Here is a 19,380-nt window from a genome sequence, read left to right as displayed (position 1 = left end):
TACTTTTCAGACCTAAGCTTTTTGAATAATCATCAGAAAAAGATCAATCTGATTTGATTTTGGCTACACACGAGTTAAATTTCATTGTACAACTAATTTTAGTTGTGTACGTTTGTAAGAATAATATTCACTCAAATGAAATACACGAGTACAATTAATGTGACCCTTCTATCTGAACCTAGATCGTGTATTCATTAGGATCACATATGTTGTGTAGACTTTGAATTCTTCGTTAACCACCGCCTTATTGTTGGGAAAGGTGACAGTGATATTGAGGCTAAAAGTAAATCAAACCAGTGGACGAATCGGTTCCCACTTGATTCATTAATAGTTCGATAAATTAATTTTGGAGTTGGTGAGCTAAGATTGAACTTAAAATTAAATTTATAAATTAAATAAGTTGAATTTAAATTTAGATAAACTCAATTCATTAATCCGTGAACTGATTCAATTATATATATAATATTAAAAATATAAATTAAATACATATATATATATATATATATAATATATAATTTTACATATATATTAATATTTTTAATTATTTAAAATTTTATAATTATCTTTTATATATAATTTTGATGTAAAAAATAAATAAAAAATTTATTATCGATAGATAGATAATATATAACTTTATTTTTAATATATATATAAGTTATAATTTATTGATATACAATTATAAATTATGTTCCTATTATTTGAGTTTTTGTTGAGTCGAGTTTGAGCTTACCAAATAGGCTCGATTGTTAATGAGTCGGGCCGTGAGCCAAGCTTAATTTTCGTGAGGCAAACTTGAACTTAGTCTAACTCGACTCACTTCCAGTCCTAATGATACGTATTAACGAATGTTTCGGAATAGAAAAATATTCCCAACCTTTTGAAAATTTGCATTCACATCCCTAAATAGTAGTTTTTCTTTAAGTAGTATTTATTTTGAGATATTAAGAAGAAAATTGAGAGACAGTATTATATTTATTAGTTTGGAGACTAATACTAAAATTTCAGTCTTATTCTTAAAATTTCAGTATTTCAATACTTTAAAAAAAATAAAGACTCACAAAATTAAAATTTTAATAATATTTTATATTTAAAATACTCTCATTTCAATTAATTAATTCTAACTTTACTCTTTATACAAATTAAATTAAAATTTTATTTTTATTTCAATATCTATTTTACACTTTACACTAAATACAATATTAAAACTTATTTTAATTTTAATTTTTAATTTCTATCAATCTCTCAATTTTTATCTCTCTTCTAAAGATTACATAACATCGGTAGGAACAACTAACGAACGAACTTACACGACAAGCATCGGAAAATTAGTACATGACACATAAATATTGTCACCTTAATCAAAATTAAAACATCGTCGACAACGTCAGCAAACACGTCAGCTAAAACCTCACTCTCGCATTATATAAGCAACGCTAGCTCTTTAGCTTTTAGTTCATCCATAATCACCAGTTCACCACACTCAAGTGACACACTGACACTGTATATCGTTCTCTGTTTTTGAATTATAAATTACAAGACTCAAATTAATTATGGCATCACAACAACCTGAATTTGAGCATCCTAGGAAGGCATTCGGATGGGCAGCTAGGGATACTTCTGGTTTCCTCTCTCCTTTCAATTTCTCTAGAAGGTTAACTCCTCTTTCCTCTTTGTAATTATTATTATTATTATTATTAACAAAACTTTTTTTTTTAATCGGACACTTTGTTTTTGCCGAAAAATCTTATTTAATTGAATTACTAAAATTTGGTGGAAATCAAAATAGTTGATTATAAAATTCAGTATGAATCAATTTAGATTTTTATTTTTTTAATTATCAAATAAAATATGAACTTATTAAGAAATAAGTTTTGCACCCGCAGCAAATACATGCATGTTGTTTTTTCTTTTCTTAAAAAAAAAAAAAATATCTGTTAGGTCAATAATTGAAATAAAAATAACACTCTTATTAAATTGAATTACTAATTACTTCTTGTGGAAATTCACAATCAGCATCAATCAATAATAATTTGGCTGATCTTCTAATAATCTATTTACTTGCCTTTGAACTAATACAAGATCGTTTACTGATAATGAAATTTGATTTCAAATGTTCCATAATTATATGTTAATAGTTACTTATTAATTAATTAGCTTTATAAATGGTAAAAAATTTCAGGGAAACAGGAGAGAAAGACGTGGCATTCAAAGTGTTATACTGCGGGATATGCCACTCAGACATGCACATGGTGAAAAACGAGTGGGGCAATGCCATATATCCTATGGTCCCTGGGTATGCCTTAATTTTATTGCTTTCTATTAATAATTTAGGGTAAAGTACTAAATTAATCCTTTACGTTTTGGGCGTAATCCTATTTTGGTTTTTAAGGTTTAAAGTGTTCTATTTGAATTCAAAAAAAATTCATTTAGTTTCAATTTAGTCCCACTGTGAGGTCAAAGATAAATAATTAATAAAATATCTTACAAGACAGCAGTATAAGAACAAGGTTGATAATTTGGAGAATAGGTACAAGCTCTATAGGCACAAAATCAACCGCGGATGCATCAATACATGTATTTAACATTTTTTTTAGTTTTATAGAAAATATTTTAGTTTAATTATAAGAAAAATAATAAATAAATGTATTGATGCATCCACGGTTGATTTTATGTCTCTGGAGCTTGTACTTATTCTCTAGATTATCGACCTTGTTCTTATACTGTCATGTAGAACATTTTGTTAATTATTTATTTTTGACCTTCGGTGGAACTAAATTGAAGTTAAATGAAACTTTTTTGGATTCAAATAGAACACTTTAAACCTTAAGAATCAAAACAGAATTATACCCAAACGTAACAATTTAGTACTTTACCCAATAATTTATTTAGTTGCTTTCTATATATACGAAGGATGCTGCTATATATATCAACTAAAAATCTCAAACAATTATGGTTATGTACCAAAGTTGATTTTTCATAGCATTAATTGAATTGAGTTAATAAATATGAAGAAATTGTGTACAAAATAAACAGGCACGAAGTAGCTGGCGTAGTGACAGAAGTGGGAAGCAAAGTACAAAAATATAAAGTTGGGGACAAAGTGGGTGTGGGATGCATGGTTGAATCATGCCGCACTTGCCAAAACTGTGTTGAAGATCTTGAGAATTATTGCCCAAAAAATATTTTTACATATGGTGCCAATTACATTGATGGTACTATCACATATGGAGGCTACTCTGATTCAATGGTTGTTGATGAACACTTTGTGATTCGCATTCCTGAAGCATTGCCTCTTGATGCTGCTGCTCCTCTCCTTTGTGCTGGGATCACAGTTTATAGCCCACTTAGATATTATGGGCTTGATAAGCCTGGTTTGCATGTGGGTGTTGTTGGGCTTGGTGGGCTGGGCCATATTGCAGTCAAATTTGCTAAAGCTTTTGGAGCTAAGGTTACCGTCATCAGTACATCACCTAATAAAAAGGACGAAGCAATAAACATTTTGGGCGCTGATTCATTTTTGTTAAGTCGTGACCAAGATCAAATGCAGGTACACTAATGTTTCAATATAATCAATACTTTTTATATATTTTGAGACAAAACATTACGGTCAATAGGTCTATAAATTTTCAATATTACATATTCTTTTCCTTTAATCTGTTTTCATTGGATGTGATTTTAATATTGTTATATTAGAATAAGAAAATAAATTCTCAACTTCGTGGTTAAAAGTTCGTCTGTTCTCTAAATTTGTCTTCAACAAATTTTTGTTAATCAAATTCCTTCTTTAAAAATTTTAAGTTGGTCACATTGTTAGTTCTTTCATTATTTTGACACCATCTTAATTGACTTTTAATATGATAAGTTTATGAAATTTGATCAAATTAACTTCTGAATTTGGGATTGATTTGATCTAATTTTATAAATTTGTCATGTTAACCGCCAATTAAAATTATGGTATTGTGGTCAGTGTAGTGTTACAATGAAGATAACAGAATGACTAAAGTGATTAATTTAAAATTTTTAAAAGACAAATTTAATTACAAAAACTTTTGAAAATTAATTTAAAAAACGATAATTTTTTAGAAATTACTCAAATAAAAAATGATAATGAATTAAAAAAATTTTGCTATTATTTTATAGGCTGCAATGGAAACCTTGGATGGTATTATCGACACAGTATCTGCTGTTCATCCCCTGGTATCTTTTATTGGTTTACTGAAGTCTCATGGAAAATTAGTAATGGTTGGAGGACCACCAAAACCTTTAGAACTACCAATCTATCCTTTGCTTAAGGGTATGTGTTATGTAAGCATATACATGCATAATATTTCCACAAGTTGTGTATGTAATTATAAAGGGTGAATTCGGAAATTTACTTCTATTATTACTTATTTGCTTACGGTTCCGCTACGTTGACAACTTCTGCCAACTCTTATTTATAATTGTGTTTTATGGAAGTGTGTTCGTGGATGTGTCTAATAAAAATGTCTTTTTTATAGCTATGTTTAATAGAAGTGTCTTTATAAATATATTTTTTGGATGTGTCTCTTTATATATGTATTTAAAATATATTAATTATTAGACACATCCACGAACACACTTCCATGAAACACAATTATAAATAAGAGTTGGCAGAAGTTGGCAAATAATATGTTGGTACCCTATACTTTTTCATTTGCTTAATGCGAAACTTGTAACATGAACGCATATCAAGTTAACACAAATTTTGATATTAACAAGTATTGTTTCTCATATTGCTAGGGAGAAAGATGGTAGCTGGTAGTCTGATTGGAGGGTTGAAGGAAACACAAGAAATGATTGATTTTGCTGCTAAACACAATGTGAAGCCTGAGATTGAAGTTATTGCGATTGACTATGTGAACACTGCAATAGAACGCCTCGCCAAAGCTGATGTGAAGTATCGATTTGTGATTGATATTGGAAACACACTCAAACCAAGCTCTTAAGTATACAAGTACAATTTACTTGGTACTCTTTTTCCAAGAGAGAATTCAAGTATTATTTAGTAGTTATTAGTTTATATTTTTAAATATTAAAATATTTAATTTAATTTTATATATTTTAATTTTTTTTAGTTATTAGATTAAATTTTATCGTAATAAATTTATTTTTTTTATTTTTATCTAATAAAAGATTATAAATATTTCTTAAATTATTATAATAGTTATATATAGAGAATAGAAAAATATTAGAGTATTTTTTTATTTTGTGATAAAATTATTATATAGACAAATAAATTTGAATGAATCTCTCTTTTATTGTATCATATAATTAAATAAAAAATTGAGTAAGTTCTTTTGATTGAATTTTCAAACTATTATAAACAAATTAGCTAGGTTGAATGAATTCCTTTTTTGATCAAACAAAACCCATCTTTTATATAAATAATATTAATTTAAATTTTTCGTCTCACTCCTTTATAGTTAGAAATATCTATTTACTTTGATTCAATTATCGAAAAAGTAGTAATATCTTTGATATATAGACAACTAAAAAAAAAAGGTAACGTACGTGTTCAAATTTCGGCATCATACTCAGCTGTGCCTGTTGGTTGAATGTTCTCACCAAACTATGGTGGAAACTTAGATATAGTCGACTTTACGTGAAGTTGATATTTGAGAGCCGTTAGATAATTTGACTGATTTGACTAAATTTTCATCTAACGGCTCTCAGATATCAACTTCATATAAAGTCGACTTCACCTGAATTTTCACCCCAAACTATACTTGGTTTTGTTTTGTTAACTAATATTTTTTTACCACATGACACTATATACTAGGGTTTTATCCATTAGTAAATGAAAAAATTATTATTTTTATCCATAAAAATTTATAAATATATAAAAAATAAAATTAACTTTTTATTTGTAAAAAATATTTTTAATACGGCAAAAATATTTAAATTTAATTTTATTTGTAGGTAGATTTATTAGTATATAATAATTTTTTATGGTTAAAAATAATAAATTAATTATACTTTAAAAAAATACTAAAAAAGTTAATCCCTTTAATTTATTTTTAAAAAATTGTCCCAGAGCAAATATATATATAAGTGAAATTTATTAATAGTGTTTAAAAATAATTATAAGTAGATAAAACTACTTTCAAATAAGTGAACATATGTAATTAATAATTACTCAATTATCTCAATAAAATTTTTAATACATAACTTTTAGTTATAACTTTTTTTTGCAATATATTTCTCAAGTATATATCATATATGCACGTAAGTACTTAATTAATCGCTTAAATAAATTATATATATAATTAATTCTTTATATTTTAATTTAATTAATGAATGAGATTGGATTCATCAATTCTTTAAGTCGATAGGGATATTTTTTTTTATGCGAACTGTTGTTTTGAAACAAAAAAATTTTTTTTTTTTGGCATTTGGTGGATCTGGAGGCATCGAAATCAGAAAATCTTTAATCCATATAAAATTTGGACACAATATAAAGTTGTGATCTTAGCTAGAAGATGGAAGATGGAGTTAGATAAGGCTCAGATTTAATTTCGTCATCTATCTTTGTCCAAAAATGTAAATTGAAAACTTTCTCAGTTTAATTTTTTGAAAGTCAAATGTGATTCTAGTATTTTTTTGGAAGCTCAAAATTCAGGTTTTGAGTGTGTGATTAGAAATAATGAAGGTGTTTGGATAAAAAATTGTTTAGGGAGAATTTCAATTTGGAGCATCAAAAGATCCGAACTCTTTGCAATATGGAGAGGGATGGTTTTAGCGTGGGAACATGGTTTAAAGAAGATTGTGTGCGAAACAGATTCAAAAAAAGCATTCATTGTTGCTCAGAGTTAACCTACTTCAGAAGATAGGGAAGATGCGAATCTGGTGGTGCGAAATGCTTGGCACGGAGTGGGAGGTTCATTTTAGCCTAGTACTTCGAGAGAGAAATAGGGTGACCGATCTAATGGCAAAACTCGGAGCTTGGAGTCAGAATCAGTACGTTGAGTGGTTTGATCCTCTTTGTAACATTGTCGAAACTCTTTTTCAAAATCGAGATGTTGCTTGGGTTATAGAGGTCTCTTGTGTATCTTTTTTTTTTTTTTGTTTAGTTTCTTTAATTTTTGTTCAGACACAAAAAACAAAAATTTGAATTAAATAATAAAATTCACTGCATTTTAGTTGGAAAGTATTGGCTTTCAAACTGTCTTCATTTCCATCCATTAACATACATGGTAGTATAATCATAGTGTTTTCTCGTTAGAATAAGGGTTAAGTACGATTTTGGTCCCTAACGTAGAGGCCAAAAATTTATTTCATCTCCAATTTTTTCGCTACAAAATGATCAAGAAGGTTCTAGTTTATTTTAAAATCGTTCTTTTTACTAAATTTTTAATTTTTATTCTAAAAATACTCCTAACTTAAAAAAAAAAAAAAAACGTTGAATAAGGGGAAAAGGGGAAAGGGAGAACTGGGAAGGGAATCACGCACGCTTGGGGGAGGGGGGAGTTGGTTCAAAAGAGGGGGAAGGGGAAGGGCCGCCGCCACCGCTGCTCCTCTCCCCTTCACGCTTACCCCAGAGGCACCGCAACCCTCTCCCCTCCTTCTTTCCTTCCCTATCTCGGACCTCCTCGGATCAGAGCTCACCGTCGGCGAGCCTTCCTTGCTTCACCACCGCGTAGCAACGTGGAGACCTTCTTTCCCACTGTCCATTCGCACCATCTCGCGGCTGCCTCCCTCAATCGCTGTCGCAGAAGGAACCAGAGCCACCACTGCCCGTTCCCCTCCTTTCAACCCCTTCTCGTCATTCCCAGACCGCCGGCGGCGCTCCACCACTGCCTCCCATTTCCCCTCCTTTCTATTTTCTATTTTCTATTTTCATAATCTAAGTTACCATTTTGCTTTCAATTTCTGTTTTTTATGAGTGTTAGTTCCTTGATTTGATTTTGGATTAGTGTAGCTGGATTTTGATATTTTGTTAGTTGATTTAGGTGGATATGATAGAATTAGCTTAGGTTATTGAATTGTTGAAAGTTGCTGCTAAATTGTTGTTGTTGTTGTTGAATTAGCTTAGGTTTGATAGAATTAGTTTAGGTTATTGAATTTCTATTAATAGTTAACTGTATACATGATCCATTGTTATTATACTATTGTTCTTCTTCGTCTGGTTGTTGTTGTTTCATTGATGTTGCTTCTACTGTTCTTCCGCTTCTGGTTCAGCTTCAGGTTCTGCTTTTGTTTCTGGTTGATTTTGGGGAAGAAGGTGAATGATATTTTCGTCCGAATGACGATTTTAAAACAAACTGAAACATTTAGGACCATTTTGTAGCGAAAAAAAGTCGGAAATGAAATAAATTTTCGACCTCTACGTTAGGGATCAAATACTTAATCCTTAGAATAATAAATATAGAAAATACAAATTTAAAATATTTATTTCATATATATATTATTAGAAATTACTTGTAATTAAATGCCATGATTTTTTTCTCAATGATTCATTAATATCTATAGACAATCATAAATATTGAAAATAGTATAAAATCAAATACCCATATATAGTTGAGATAATCCTTATAGTTGAGATTTAAATAAATATTCTGATGAACAAAGAAGATTGAAGCACGTACACCTTGATCCGAACGAAAACTGATTCACGGTTATTGTAGATTAAATGAAATTAATGTAGTATTGTGAAATCGATAAATATTGTAGGAATAAATATAGAGAATTAATTCCTTCATTATTTGATATTTGTAATTTTTTAATTTATATTTTTTGAAAAAGTTTAAGGTTTAGAATTAGATTTGAAATTTAGAATTTAAAATAAAATAATTTAAAAAAATTAATTGATATTAACTGAAAAAAAAAAGATGGTTCCACACTTGAACTCATACTATAATATAATCACCAGTATTATTGTTTATCAGGGGCTCATGAAAATTAAAATTTAAACAAAATATCTAAGAAATGGAAACTAAGAACTCAGGCACCTTGATCCAACTGAAATGCGATATATTCGCAATGCTATTTTCTTTTTTATGATTAATTATTGAATATTATTGGCTACTATTAATGTATCTCTGGCGTCCACGTTGAAGGAGAAGAAACCATTTTTCAACATAGACAACGCTATACAGTACTTATTTATTGTATCCAAAATTTACACCCACAAAATTGATGAAAATATGATAATCTTAACAAAAAAATAAAAAGTGGTTTCTTCCGAAAAGAATATGATAATATTTAAGAAAATGTAAAATCTTTAAAACACTAATAAAAATAATGAGAAGATTTTTTTTTTTTTTTGCTTTTTTTAGTGCAACATTTATGTGGTGTGAACTATAAAATGAGTAATGTTATATATTTAAATTTTTTATAAATTAAATTTAATCAAACTTAAACAATAAAATTTAAAATAATATTATTTATAATTAATTTTTGTTACATATATTATATCAAATTTAATTAATAAAAAAATTTAAATATATAAAATTATTTATATAAAAAAAATGTTAGAAAATTAATAAATTTTATAATTTATAGTCATCAAATAATTATTATTAATATTTTTAATAATATAAAATTATATTTAATAATATAAAATTATTTATTTTTCTTTTACTAATTAAGTGCCGATACGGTAAATTTTTTCTTTCTATATAAAATAGAAGGTATATTTTCCAGTTACGTTAAAAGTAACGATCAATAACGAACGTAACTTTGACTTGGCATGAAGTCAATGAATTAAAGAACACAGTTTAGAATTCCAATACAATGAATCAATGATAATAAAGTAGAGTAGATTCGTAATCTAAGTCGTCATAATAGCGTCATGAAAGACGTCAATACTCTTTCACTGCCGCACTTATAAATAGCGCTCTTGGTTTTATCCTCCATCACCATCATCGTTAAGATCACTAATCAGTTAATCAGTGTTACTCTCTTCCAAATGGCAGCAACACAAGTACCTGAATTCGAGCATCCTAAGAAGGCTTTCGGTTGGGCTGCCAGGGATCCCTCCGGTCATCTATCCCCTTTCCATTTCTCTAGAAGGTTCCTTCACTACTGCATGTTACAACAAGATGCATGCTTGTTACCTATTTTCTTATTTATATATTAAGCTTTGGTTTTTGTCATAAATTTTCAGAGAAACCGGTGACAAGGATGTGGCATTCAAAGTGTTGTACTGTGGAATTTGTCACTCGGATCTGCACATGGTGAAGAACGAATGGGGCTTCTCCATCTATCCTATGGTCCCTGGGTATATATGCTTTCTACTTTCTTTGCTTAATTCTACTTGCATTGTTAGATATAACAAGTTATTTATGTTGGAAATATTCACAGGCATGAAGTTGTTGGTGTAGTGACACAAGTGGGAAGCAAGGTTCAAAAGTATAAAATTGGAGACAGAGTCGGCGTGGGATGCTTGGTTCAATCGTGCCGAACCTGTCAAGACTGTAGTGATAATCTTGAAAATTATTGCTCCTCATATACTCTAACATACGGTGCAAAATCCAGCGATGGAACCATCACATATGGAGGTTACTCTGACTCAATGGTTGTTGATGAGCACTTTGTGGTTCGAATTCCAAATGAGTTACCTCTTGATGCTGCTGCTCCTCTGCTATGTGCTGGGATCACAGTGTATAGCCCTCTCAGATATTTTGGACTAGACAAACCTGGCTTGCATGTTGGTGTCGTTGGTCTTGGTGGGTTAGGCCACATGGCGGTCAAATTTGCCAAGGCTTTTGGGGCTAAAGTCACTGTAATTAGTACCTCACCCAACAAAAAACAGGAAGCAATGCAACATTTAGGAGCTGATTCTTTTTTGATAAGTCGCGACCAAGATCAGATGCAGGTATATGAGATTACGCGAAGACTGACTATACAATTGTTTTTATGTAAAGTTGATAGTCGATAACTGTTAAATGATTTGACTAAACTGTTAATTATCGTTTTTCAACTGTTAACTTCACATGATAACAACTGCAGGTAAGTTTCTACGATAAGATTATGAGATTACTAGTACAAAAGTAACTGATGATGTATATAACCAAAGAAGAAGTCATAAATCTGACAACTTTTTTGCTTATTTAGGCTGCAAAGGAAACTTTGGATGGTATCATTGATACAGTTTCAGCTGTTCATTCTCTCGTGCCTCTCATTGGTTTATTAAAGTCACATGGAAAACTTGTAATGGTTGGAGCACCTGAGAAGCCTCTAGAACTGCCAATCATTCCATTACTTATGGGTAAGTACGTGTGTGTGTGTGTGTCTCTCTATATATATATAAACAAAATTTTGATATCAAAAGATAAATATGTATGATTCTTAATATGCAGGTAGAAAGTTAATAGCCGGTAGTGGTATCGGAGGGTTAAAAGAGACTCAGGAGATGATTGATTTTGCTGCAGAACACAATGTGAAACCTGACATCGAGCTCATTCCTATTGATTATGTGAACGAAGCAATGGAGCGCCTCATCAAAGCAGATGTGAAATATCGCTTCGTCATTGACATTGGAAATACTCTAAAACAAAGCTCTTAAGCCTTCTTTACTCTTGATCATCATTTTTTGAAGAGATTAAACAACAATAATAATGGAAGAATATAGTGCTGCCTCTTAGCTTCCTACTTTTCATGGGAATTTCAATTGTCAACTTTGTTTTATATTTTGTGGATTATCTTGAATAAAATACATGTTTTTTTTTTTACCGAAGATATGGAGAATTAAACGGTCGAACCCGCAACCTCTTAATTGAGTATGGAGAGACTATGCCATTTGAGCTATTGTTTCTTGGCTTGAATAAAATACATGTTGCTCGCCTAGTGGAGTCATGTTTTATAATAAAAATATTGTAGTAATTTTTTATAAAAAATAATATTAATTTACACCGTTCAAAATTTAATTCACTATTTTTTCGGTCAAATTAATTTGTTTGGATTAATTTTGACAAAAATAATACAAGGTTTAATCGATTATATGTGTTAAATTTTAATTATTAAAAAATATCTTAAAAAAAAACGTTTCAAACGTCTTTATCTAAGTGACTCCCTAATTTAAATTTTAAAATGTTTAATTTGTAAAAATGTTCATAATTGATTGATTTATTCAATACGTAATCCGAAAAGATTTTAATAATAAAATCGATATTTTAATTATTTTGGATAGAAACAGAAAAAATATTATGTCTTTGATTTGTACTTCTTTAAGAAAGGTACAAAAAATACAAAAATTTATATCTTAAGATAGAAAGAATTTTTTTTGTCTCTATCTTTATATTTATCACCGAATTCTCTTATTTATATATTCAAGCAACTAATTTGCATTTGAAATAAAATACAAAAATATGCTTAACAAGAGCTCTAATCATATTATAGATTGGTTTATTGACTTTTAATGACTAATAGAAAAGTTCCAAGGCTCTTTAATTATTTCCAATAATCTTCTCGAACGATGCATGTGTAAATCTGACAATAATTTTATTGTTCAGTATTGCCACATACTGGTGCAATTACGGAATTACCATCATGTGAGCACAGCTCATAAATCTCTTCTTACAGAATTTTATGTTGTCAATACACAAACCAATTAAAGTAACCAATTTGCATTTGAAACCGCTCATAAATCATTAATAAAGAGTAACGTATAAAAACTTTGATTTGTAGTTAGAGGAATAACTCCAATAATCCCAGATCACGAACAAACCATCCTTTTATTTAAGATATGAAATCACACAAATACATAATAATTTGGAACCTCAATGATAGATGACAGTAATAAAACTAAAAGTTGTCATACTAATTCATTTCTTATTATTTTTGGGCATGGTTCATTTTGCAGAAATTTAATTAAGTACAGCAAAGCTTAAGAGCTAGACTTGAGTGTGTTTCCGATATCAATGACAAATCTATATTTCACATCTGCTTTGTGAAGACGGTCCATTGCTGTGTTGATATAGTCAACAGGAATGACTTCAATGTCAGCTTTTACATTATGATGAGCCGCAAAGTCAATCATTTCTTGAGTCTCCTTTAACCCTCCAACGCTACTACCAGCTACTATTTTTCTCCCTGCCACGTTATGAAAAACACTTGAACAACTTCATAGCTACTAGCAAATATTTTATTAATTACTTAGTCATAAAAAATACAGATTTTTTTTTTATTTTTATGCTTACCCATGATTAAAGGAAACACTGGCAGCTCTAGCTTCGCTACTGCACCAACCAATACAAGCTTTCCATGAGACTTCAACATTCCAAGCAAATGTAACAAAGGATGATCTGCAGAAATCGTGTCAATAATACCATCCATTGTACCAATAACACCCTGCAAAATGAAGAATTACACATTTCTTTATAAGCTATAAAACACAAATTGTCAATACCAAATCTATACCACAAAATAATGCATGTAATAATATTTTTATTTATTTGTCAATAGTGTCACTCATCGCAAAAATTTAAATCGATAAAAATAAACAACATAAATAATTATATCTCTAATATACCTGCATCTGATCTTGGTCAGTGCTTATGACAAAGGAGTCAGCTCCCAAATTTTCCAACGCCTCCTTCTTTTTATGAGGCGATGTACTAACAACCGTGACCTTAGCGCCAAAAGCTTTGGCGAACTTGACAGCGAGGTGGCCTAAGCCGCCAAGACCAACCACAGCAAGATGTAAACCGGGCTTATCGAGTCCGAAGTACCGGAGGGGGCTATAAACTGTAATCCCAGCACAGAGCAGAGGAGCGGCTGCATCAAGTGGTAGTCCGTGGGGAATTCGAATCACGAAGTCCTCGTGGGCTACCATGGTGTCGGAAAAGCCTCCGTATGTGGTGGTGCCGTCGACATTCTTAAATCCATAGGTGGGAATCTTTTTTGGACAATAACTCTCAAGGTTGTCAACACAGCTTTGGCATGAACGGCACGAGTCAACCATGGTTCCAACACCCACTTTGTCCCCAATCTTGAACTTTTCTACCTTGCTTCCCACCTCTGTTACTTCCCCAACTATCTCATGCCTGTATATCATTATCATCAAGGATTTTCTTAGTAGTTGATATCTCTGGTTATTTATTTCTGAGACAGAACATAAGAAAATCCATTTTAATTTCAAGTTGCTCTTTCCTCTCTAGTCTGTACCTTAAGCTTTTTAGATTATTATGTGTAAAAGATATAGATCATTTCTGAATATGGTATAAGAATTTTTCTATACTATGAATTAGGAATGAAAGATACCCTGGTACTAATGGATAAATGGAAACGCCGAAGTCGTTCCTGGACAAGTGAAGGTCAGTGTGGCATATTCCACAGTACAATATTTTCAAGGTCACATCTTTCTCACCCGTTTCCCTGAAATAATTAAATTGGACATTCATTAAATCCTCTCTTCTTTTGGGCAATCATAATCATAATTAGATCTAACAAATTACTCACTACGAAACGAAACTTATTCAGTTCAAATAAGGTAGAGTGAATGAACCTTCTTGAGAAGTTAAAAGGGGAAAGAAAACCAGTAGAATCTCTTGCTGCCCATCCGAAAGCCTTGTTGGGATGCTCAAATTCATGTTGTAATGCTGCCATTTGAATCTCTCAGGTTCACAAATCTTAAGGGAAGACAATAATGGCTTTCTAAGGCTAATAAGTGCTGTTAAGATATTTAGTAAGTGCTGTGATGCACTAAGAGTTTGTACTCATCTGTGAGCTCGCATTTAATTTGCCGAAAGCGATTATTGGCTAAGTCCAACTCCAACCTCGGCTTATTGGCTTGTTTTAAGATACGACTATGATTTTTTTTTTTTTTTTTTTTTACTAAAGATAGGAGACTCGAACCCGCAACCTCTTAATTGAGTATGAAAAGACTATGCCATTTGAGTTATAACTCATCGAGTATACAGACTATGATTTTGTTTCTTCATAGATATCGATGTATATTAAATCATAAAGAGGGCTGCGTTATTATACAATTTTATTACCAGAAATATGTCTCCTTTTTAGTTGTAAACTTGTCAACGTCTTACCCCGGGGGCGGCTAACATTTTATACCATTTTTGTTAGCAATTCTTTATCATTTAAGATGCATGGTGTATGTTACCTCACAAAATACAAATAACATTTTTTATTTTTGGAATCTTTCTATACAAATTACTTTACTGTTTTTTTTTGTGCACTTTAAAAAATATGTATTTTTTTTCTTTGAAATTAATGCATATTATTAAATTTATTTTTTCTCACCAATTACTTCTATATCCAATATAATAAAAAATTGTAAGTAACGATATACCAAAAGATTAATGAAAATAACAGAATTCTTTTATATACTAGTACTTTGCTTGTTGACGTATTGAATGACCTATATAGACGTTGACAGTGTCTGCTGATAATATTAAAAGTTTAAAACAGTAAAAGTCAATTTTTCATCTTTGATAGTATTTTTTTTTTCCGTTTATTTACATGGGCCAAATCCTCCGTCGACTTGGTCACGTCGCGCTCTCCCACTGGATCGGATTCAAATCCTCTTTATTTATTTATTTATTTGGTACGGTGAAATTGTTTATAATATGTTAATTTTTTTTCTTAATAAAAAGGAGTAATTTATTTCCAATGAGTAATAGCTCAAATGACATAGTCTCTCCATACTCAATTAAAAGGTTGCGGGTTCGAGTTTCATATCTTTGAAAAAAAAAAAGGAGTAATTTATCACGAATCTAAACTTTATTTAAAAGTCTGTTGTTAGTCAATTAATTATAACATACGAGATTTAAATTTTAATACTTGTTTAAGCAGATGAGTGACCCAACGAATTCAAATTAGTTTAATGGATCATATTATGCTAATTTGATAAAATAAAAAAAAAAGTCACCATCTCACTTAGCCTATAAATAACGAGCAGAATACTCATTAGCTCCAACACACTCAGAATTTTATTTGTTTGAACATAATTATTACGCCTTTGAAGTGAAATAAATACAATAATACACTAACATAGATTCAAATGGCAACATCATCACAAGCTGAATTTGAGCATCCTAGGAAGGCATTTGGATGGGCAGCAAGGGATTCATCTGGAGTTCTCTCCCCTTTCAATTTCTCTAGAAGGTTCACTCCACTGTTTTTCTTAATATAATGAAAATGGACTGGGTGCTGATCATGAATTTTCAAAGTTGCAGGGAAATTGGAGAGAAAGACGTTGCATTAAAAGTGTTGTATTGTGGTATATGCCACACGGACCTGCACATGGTGAAGAACGACTGGGGCAATTCCATCTACCCAATGGTCCCCGGGTATGGTTTCTACTTCTTTATGAATTAATTTTTGAAGAACTTATTTTTCTTCCTCTCTTAATCCCTTCTGGTTTATCAAACTATCAACATCACAGCTTGAATAACTTAGGACATGAGATTTTCTTCAAAATTAGTGATTTGTATTAAATTTTGATTCTTGTTGTCTCGTTGTACTTCTGATTCATTTCAAATTTTCAGTATAAGATAATAATGTGAATATTTATGTGAAATAAACAGGCATGAAGTAGTTGGCATAGTGAAAGAGGTGGGAAGCAAAGTACAAAAGTACAAAGTTGGAGACAAAGTGGGTGTGGGATACTTCGTGGAATCTTGTCGCTCCTGCCAAAATTGTATTGACAATCTTGAGAATTACTGTCCCAAAAACATTATAACACAAGGTGCCAAAAACATCGATGGTACCACCACCTATGGTGGTTACTCTGACTCAATGGTTGTTGATGAACGCTTTGTCATTCGAATTCCTGAAGGGCTACCTCTTGATGCTGCGGCTCCTCTCCTTTGTGCTGGGATTACAGTGTATAGCCCTCTTAAATATTATGGGCTTGATAAGCCTGGTTTGCATGTGGGTGTAGTTGGGCTTGGTGGGCTTGGCCATATGGCAGTGAAGTTTGCCAAAGCCCATGGGGCTAAGGTCACTGTGATCAGTACTTCACCCAATAAAAAGGACGAAGCAATAATACATTTGGGAGCTGATTCATTTTTGGTTAGTCATGATCTAGAGCAGATGGAGGTAAAATATAAATCACACTTAGTCATTTAATTTTTACTCCTTAACCAGATAAAGTCTTAATTAGAAATAGAGAACAATGAGGAATTAACAATTGTCATTCTATAGGGTGCAAAAGAAAGTTTGGATGGCATCATTGACACAGTTTCTGCTCTTCATTCCATTATACCTCTAATTGGCTTACTAAAGTCTCATGGAAAACTTGTTATGGTTGGGGCAGTTTCGAAGCCTCTGGAAGTGCCAGCCTTTCCTTTGATTATGGGTAAGTGTATAAAGAATATCTTCACATGCTATGTCTTAACACTAATATAATGCGTAACTAGAAGTAGAAATGATGATGATGGATAATAGATTTTAGAGTAAATACCATTTTCGGTCCTAACCATTTGCTCGATAGACTTCCACAGCCTAAAAAATTTAAACACTCAAATCGGTCCCTATCTACTTTGATATATGTACATTCCAGTCTCTAGTTAGGGACCGAAAAGGGCATTTACTCAAAGTAGATAGGGACTGAAACGTACATATATCAAAGTAGATAGGGACCGATTTGGGTGTTTAGATTTCTTAGGGGGTGGGAAGTCCATCGGACAAATGGTTAGGGATCGAAAAGGACATTTACTCTAGATTTTACAAAAATGTTATTTGTATACTAAATCAGTTACCAATGTATTTGTGTATAAATATATATTTAGTTTTTTTTCTAAAGTTAGGGGTGAGACTCAAACCCGCGTATGGGGAGAACATGTGTAATTTAATTTATTTTTAATATGTATTTATATTTTAACATGTATTTTATATTAACTAATTTTGGTGATTGATTTTGGTGATTGATTTTGATACATACGTAACATAATTAGAGATTTTAATATGATATATCTAACTAAGAGTAAGAATTGATAATCAGCAAAATAAAAAGAGAGAAAATTCAGGTAAAAGAGAATTTTATTAACATTCAATATTATTTGTATATTATAATTTCGTCTAACATTCTTATATATTAGGAAAAAGATCAAAATTTTTAAGTCAATAATAATTACTCAACATGTTTCTTATTCCTTAATTTTTTCTTTTGATCTCTTATTAATCTTTGTGAATTCACTATTTTATTCTTATTTATACATATTTGGATACTAGAAAATATTAAAAATTAACTTTTTAAATTAATCATAACTAGCCAATATTTGTTTCTTTCTTTAATTTTTATTTTTTGCTCTCTTAATCGTTGTCAATTTACTATTTTATTAACTGATTGTTAGTTAGAAGAAAATAAAAAGAGTTAATGATTAGAATAACATTAAAGAAATTAGGGTGGACCAAATGCTAGTATATGTCAACATAAAAAGGTTTTGAAGTTAACAAGTAATTTTCATTATTTTTAGGAAGAAAACTTGTTGCTGGTAGTCTGGTTGGAGGGTTGAAAGAGACACAGGAAATGATTGATTTTGCTGCAAAACATAATGTGAAGCCTGAGATTGAAGTTGTTCCCATGGATTACGTGAACATTGCAATGGAGCGCCTCGCTAAAGCTGATGTCAAATATCGATTCGTCATTGATGTTGAAAACACACTAAAACCAAGCTCTTGAGCTTTTTGCTCCAAAAAAGAATAATTGGTCAATCAATGAAGAATGATTAAAATTAAAATTGAGAGTTTCATCTTTATCATGTTTTTCATTTTAATTTCCTTTTTATGTATTTTAAATAAAGTTGATGTTTCTGTAATTTGGCATTTTCAGTTGCCAACAAAATTTACATCTTATAAATAAATTGAGTATGTTTTTGAAAGCTAAAATAAATATGATTCCTTTTTTTTAACTGTCTCAACACAATTTATTTATTTTTATCAGTAATTAGTTAATAATATTTAATATAGTTTCTGGAACTAAATTTTAGAGATCATAGTAAAATTTAGATCTGAAAGAATAAAATAATAAAAATTGTGAATCTGAAAGACTATTTTTGGAATTCAATCTTCTCTCACATACTAACACACATAGATTTTATAACTAGTCACTTTTCATGTGTATTTTTTTTTATTAATATTTTTTCACTTTTTAATCCATTATATATATATTAATCTTTTTCACTTCTTAATCTTATCAATTATTTTAATATTAAAAATAGAAAATATAAAAGAAAAGTGTAAAAGAAAATATATTGTGTCATAACATTCTTTATTTTATTTTTTTTGGTTAACATAACATTCTTTATTACTAATTATATTTGTTTTTATGGGCCTTCTTTTAGCAACACATTTTTTCTGGTAAACTCTCCAAGGTACCCTTGTCCTGGGCTTTTTAGCCCAATCATGTTGAACTTTTAATGAACATCACAGTGCCAAAATGTTTATTTACGAATTCGC

The 19,380-nt window shown here is 30.4% G+C and overlaps 4 protein-coding genes across 7 annotated transcripts; 3 read left to right on the top strand and 1 right to left on the bottom strand.

Annotated features, from left to right (window-relative positions):
- The first annotated feature begins 1,467 nt into the window (after window positions 1–1,467).
- On the top strand, window positions 1,468–7,133 carry LOC107642293 (putative mannitol dehydrogenase). 3 transcript variants are annotated; one of them, XM_088488723.1, is made up of 6 exons: window positions 1,468–1,651; window positions 2,180–2,293; window positions 3,034–3,547; window positions 4,141–4,294; window positions 4,762–4,975; window positions 6,695–7,133. In XM_088488723.1, exons 1-5 carry the CDS (start codon window positions 1,551–1,553, stop codon window positions 4,965–4,967), a joined length of 1,089 nt encoding a protein of 362 aa, XP_088344849.1. In that variant the 5' UTR covers window positions 1,468–1,550; the 3' UTR covers window positions 4,968–4,975; window positions 6,695–7,133. The 3 variants fall into 3 exon arrangements, with proteins under 3 accessions (XP_088344849.1, XP_088344848.1, XP_016201086.1); XM_088488722.1 differs by having other exon boundaries at window positions 4,762–4,989; XM_016345600.3 differs by lacking the exon at window positions 6,695–7,133 and having other exon boundaries at window positions 4,762–5,109.
- A 2,758-nt stretch (window positions 7,134–9,891) lies between these two features.
- LOC107642291 (putative mannitol dehydrogenase) lies at window positions 9,892–11,737 on the top strand. The gene is made up of 5 exons (XM_016345597.3): window positions 9,892–10,032; window positions 10,127–10,240; window positions 10,324–10,837; window positions 11,077–11,230; window positions 11,322–11,737. The coding sequence occupies exons 1-5, from the start codon at window positions 9,929–9,931 to the stop codon at window positions 11,525–11,527; spliced, it is 1,092 nt and encodes a 363-aa protein (XP_016201083.1). The 5' UTR covers window positions 9,892–9,928; the 3' UTR covers window positions 11,528–11,737.
- Window positions 11,738–12,674: 937 nt separating this feature from the next.
- LOC107642294 (putative mannitol dehydrogenase) lies at window positions 12,675–14,995 on the bottom strand. Of its 2 annotated transcripts, none has more exons than XM_016345601.2 (5): window positions 14,468–14,995; window positions 14,224–14,337; window positions 13,493–14,006; window positions 13,161–13,311; window positions 12,675–13,053 (listed from the first exon to the last, which is right to left on the bottom strand). In XM_016345601.2, the coding sequence occupies exons 1-5, from the start codon at window positions 14,566–14,568 to the stop codon at window positions 12,848–12,850; spliced, it is 1,086 nt and encodes a 361-aa protein (XP_016201087.1). In that variant the 5' UTR covers window positions 14,569–14,995; the 3' UTR covers window positions 12,675–12,847. The 2 variants fall into 2 exon arrangements, with proteins under 2 accessions (XP_016201087.1, XP_088344850.1); XM_088488724.1 differs by having other exon boundaries at window positions 13,493–14,105; window positions 14,201–14,337; window positions 14,468–14,724.
- An 898-nt stretch (window positions 14,996–15,893) lies between these two features.
- LOC107642290 (putative mannitol dehydrogenase 3) lies at window positions 15,894–18,833 on the top strand. The gene is made up of 5 exons (XM_016345596.3): window positions 15,894–16,083; window positions 16,155–16,268; window positions 16,506–17,019; window positions 17,125–17,278; window positions 18,399–18,833. Exons 1-5 carry the CDS (start codon window positions 15,980–15,982, stop codon window positions 18,602–18,604), a joined length of 1,092 nt encoding a protein of 363 aa, XP_016201082.1. The 5' UTR covers window positions 15,894–15,979; the 3' UTR covers window positions 18,605–18,833.
- The last annotated feature ends 547 nt before the right edge of the window (window positions 18,834–19,380 follow it).

Source organism: Arachis ipaensis, chromosome B5 (genome assembly GCF_059453495.1).
Source record: "Arachis ipaensis isolate K30076 ecotype BB chromosome B5, ASM5945349v1, whole genome shotgun sequence".
Taxonomy (NCBI): Eukaryota; Viridiplantae; Streptophyta; class Magnoliopsida; order Fabales; family Fabaceae; genus Arachis; species Arachis ipaensis.
The sequence above is the reverse complement of the archived record's forward strand: the minus strand, read 5'-3'. Positions and strand labels throughout refer to the sequence as shown.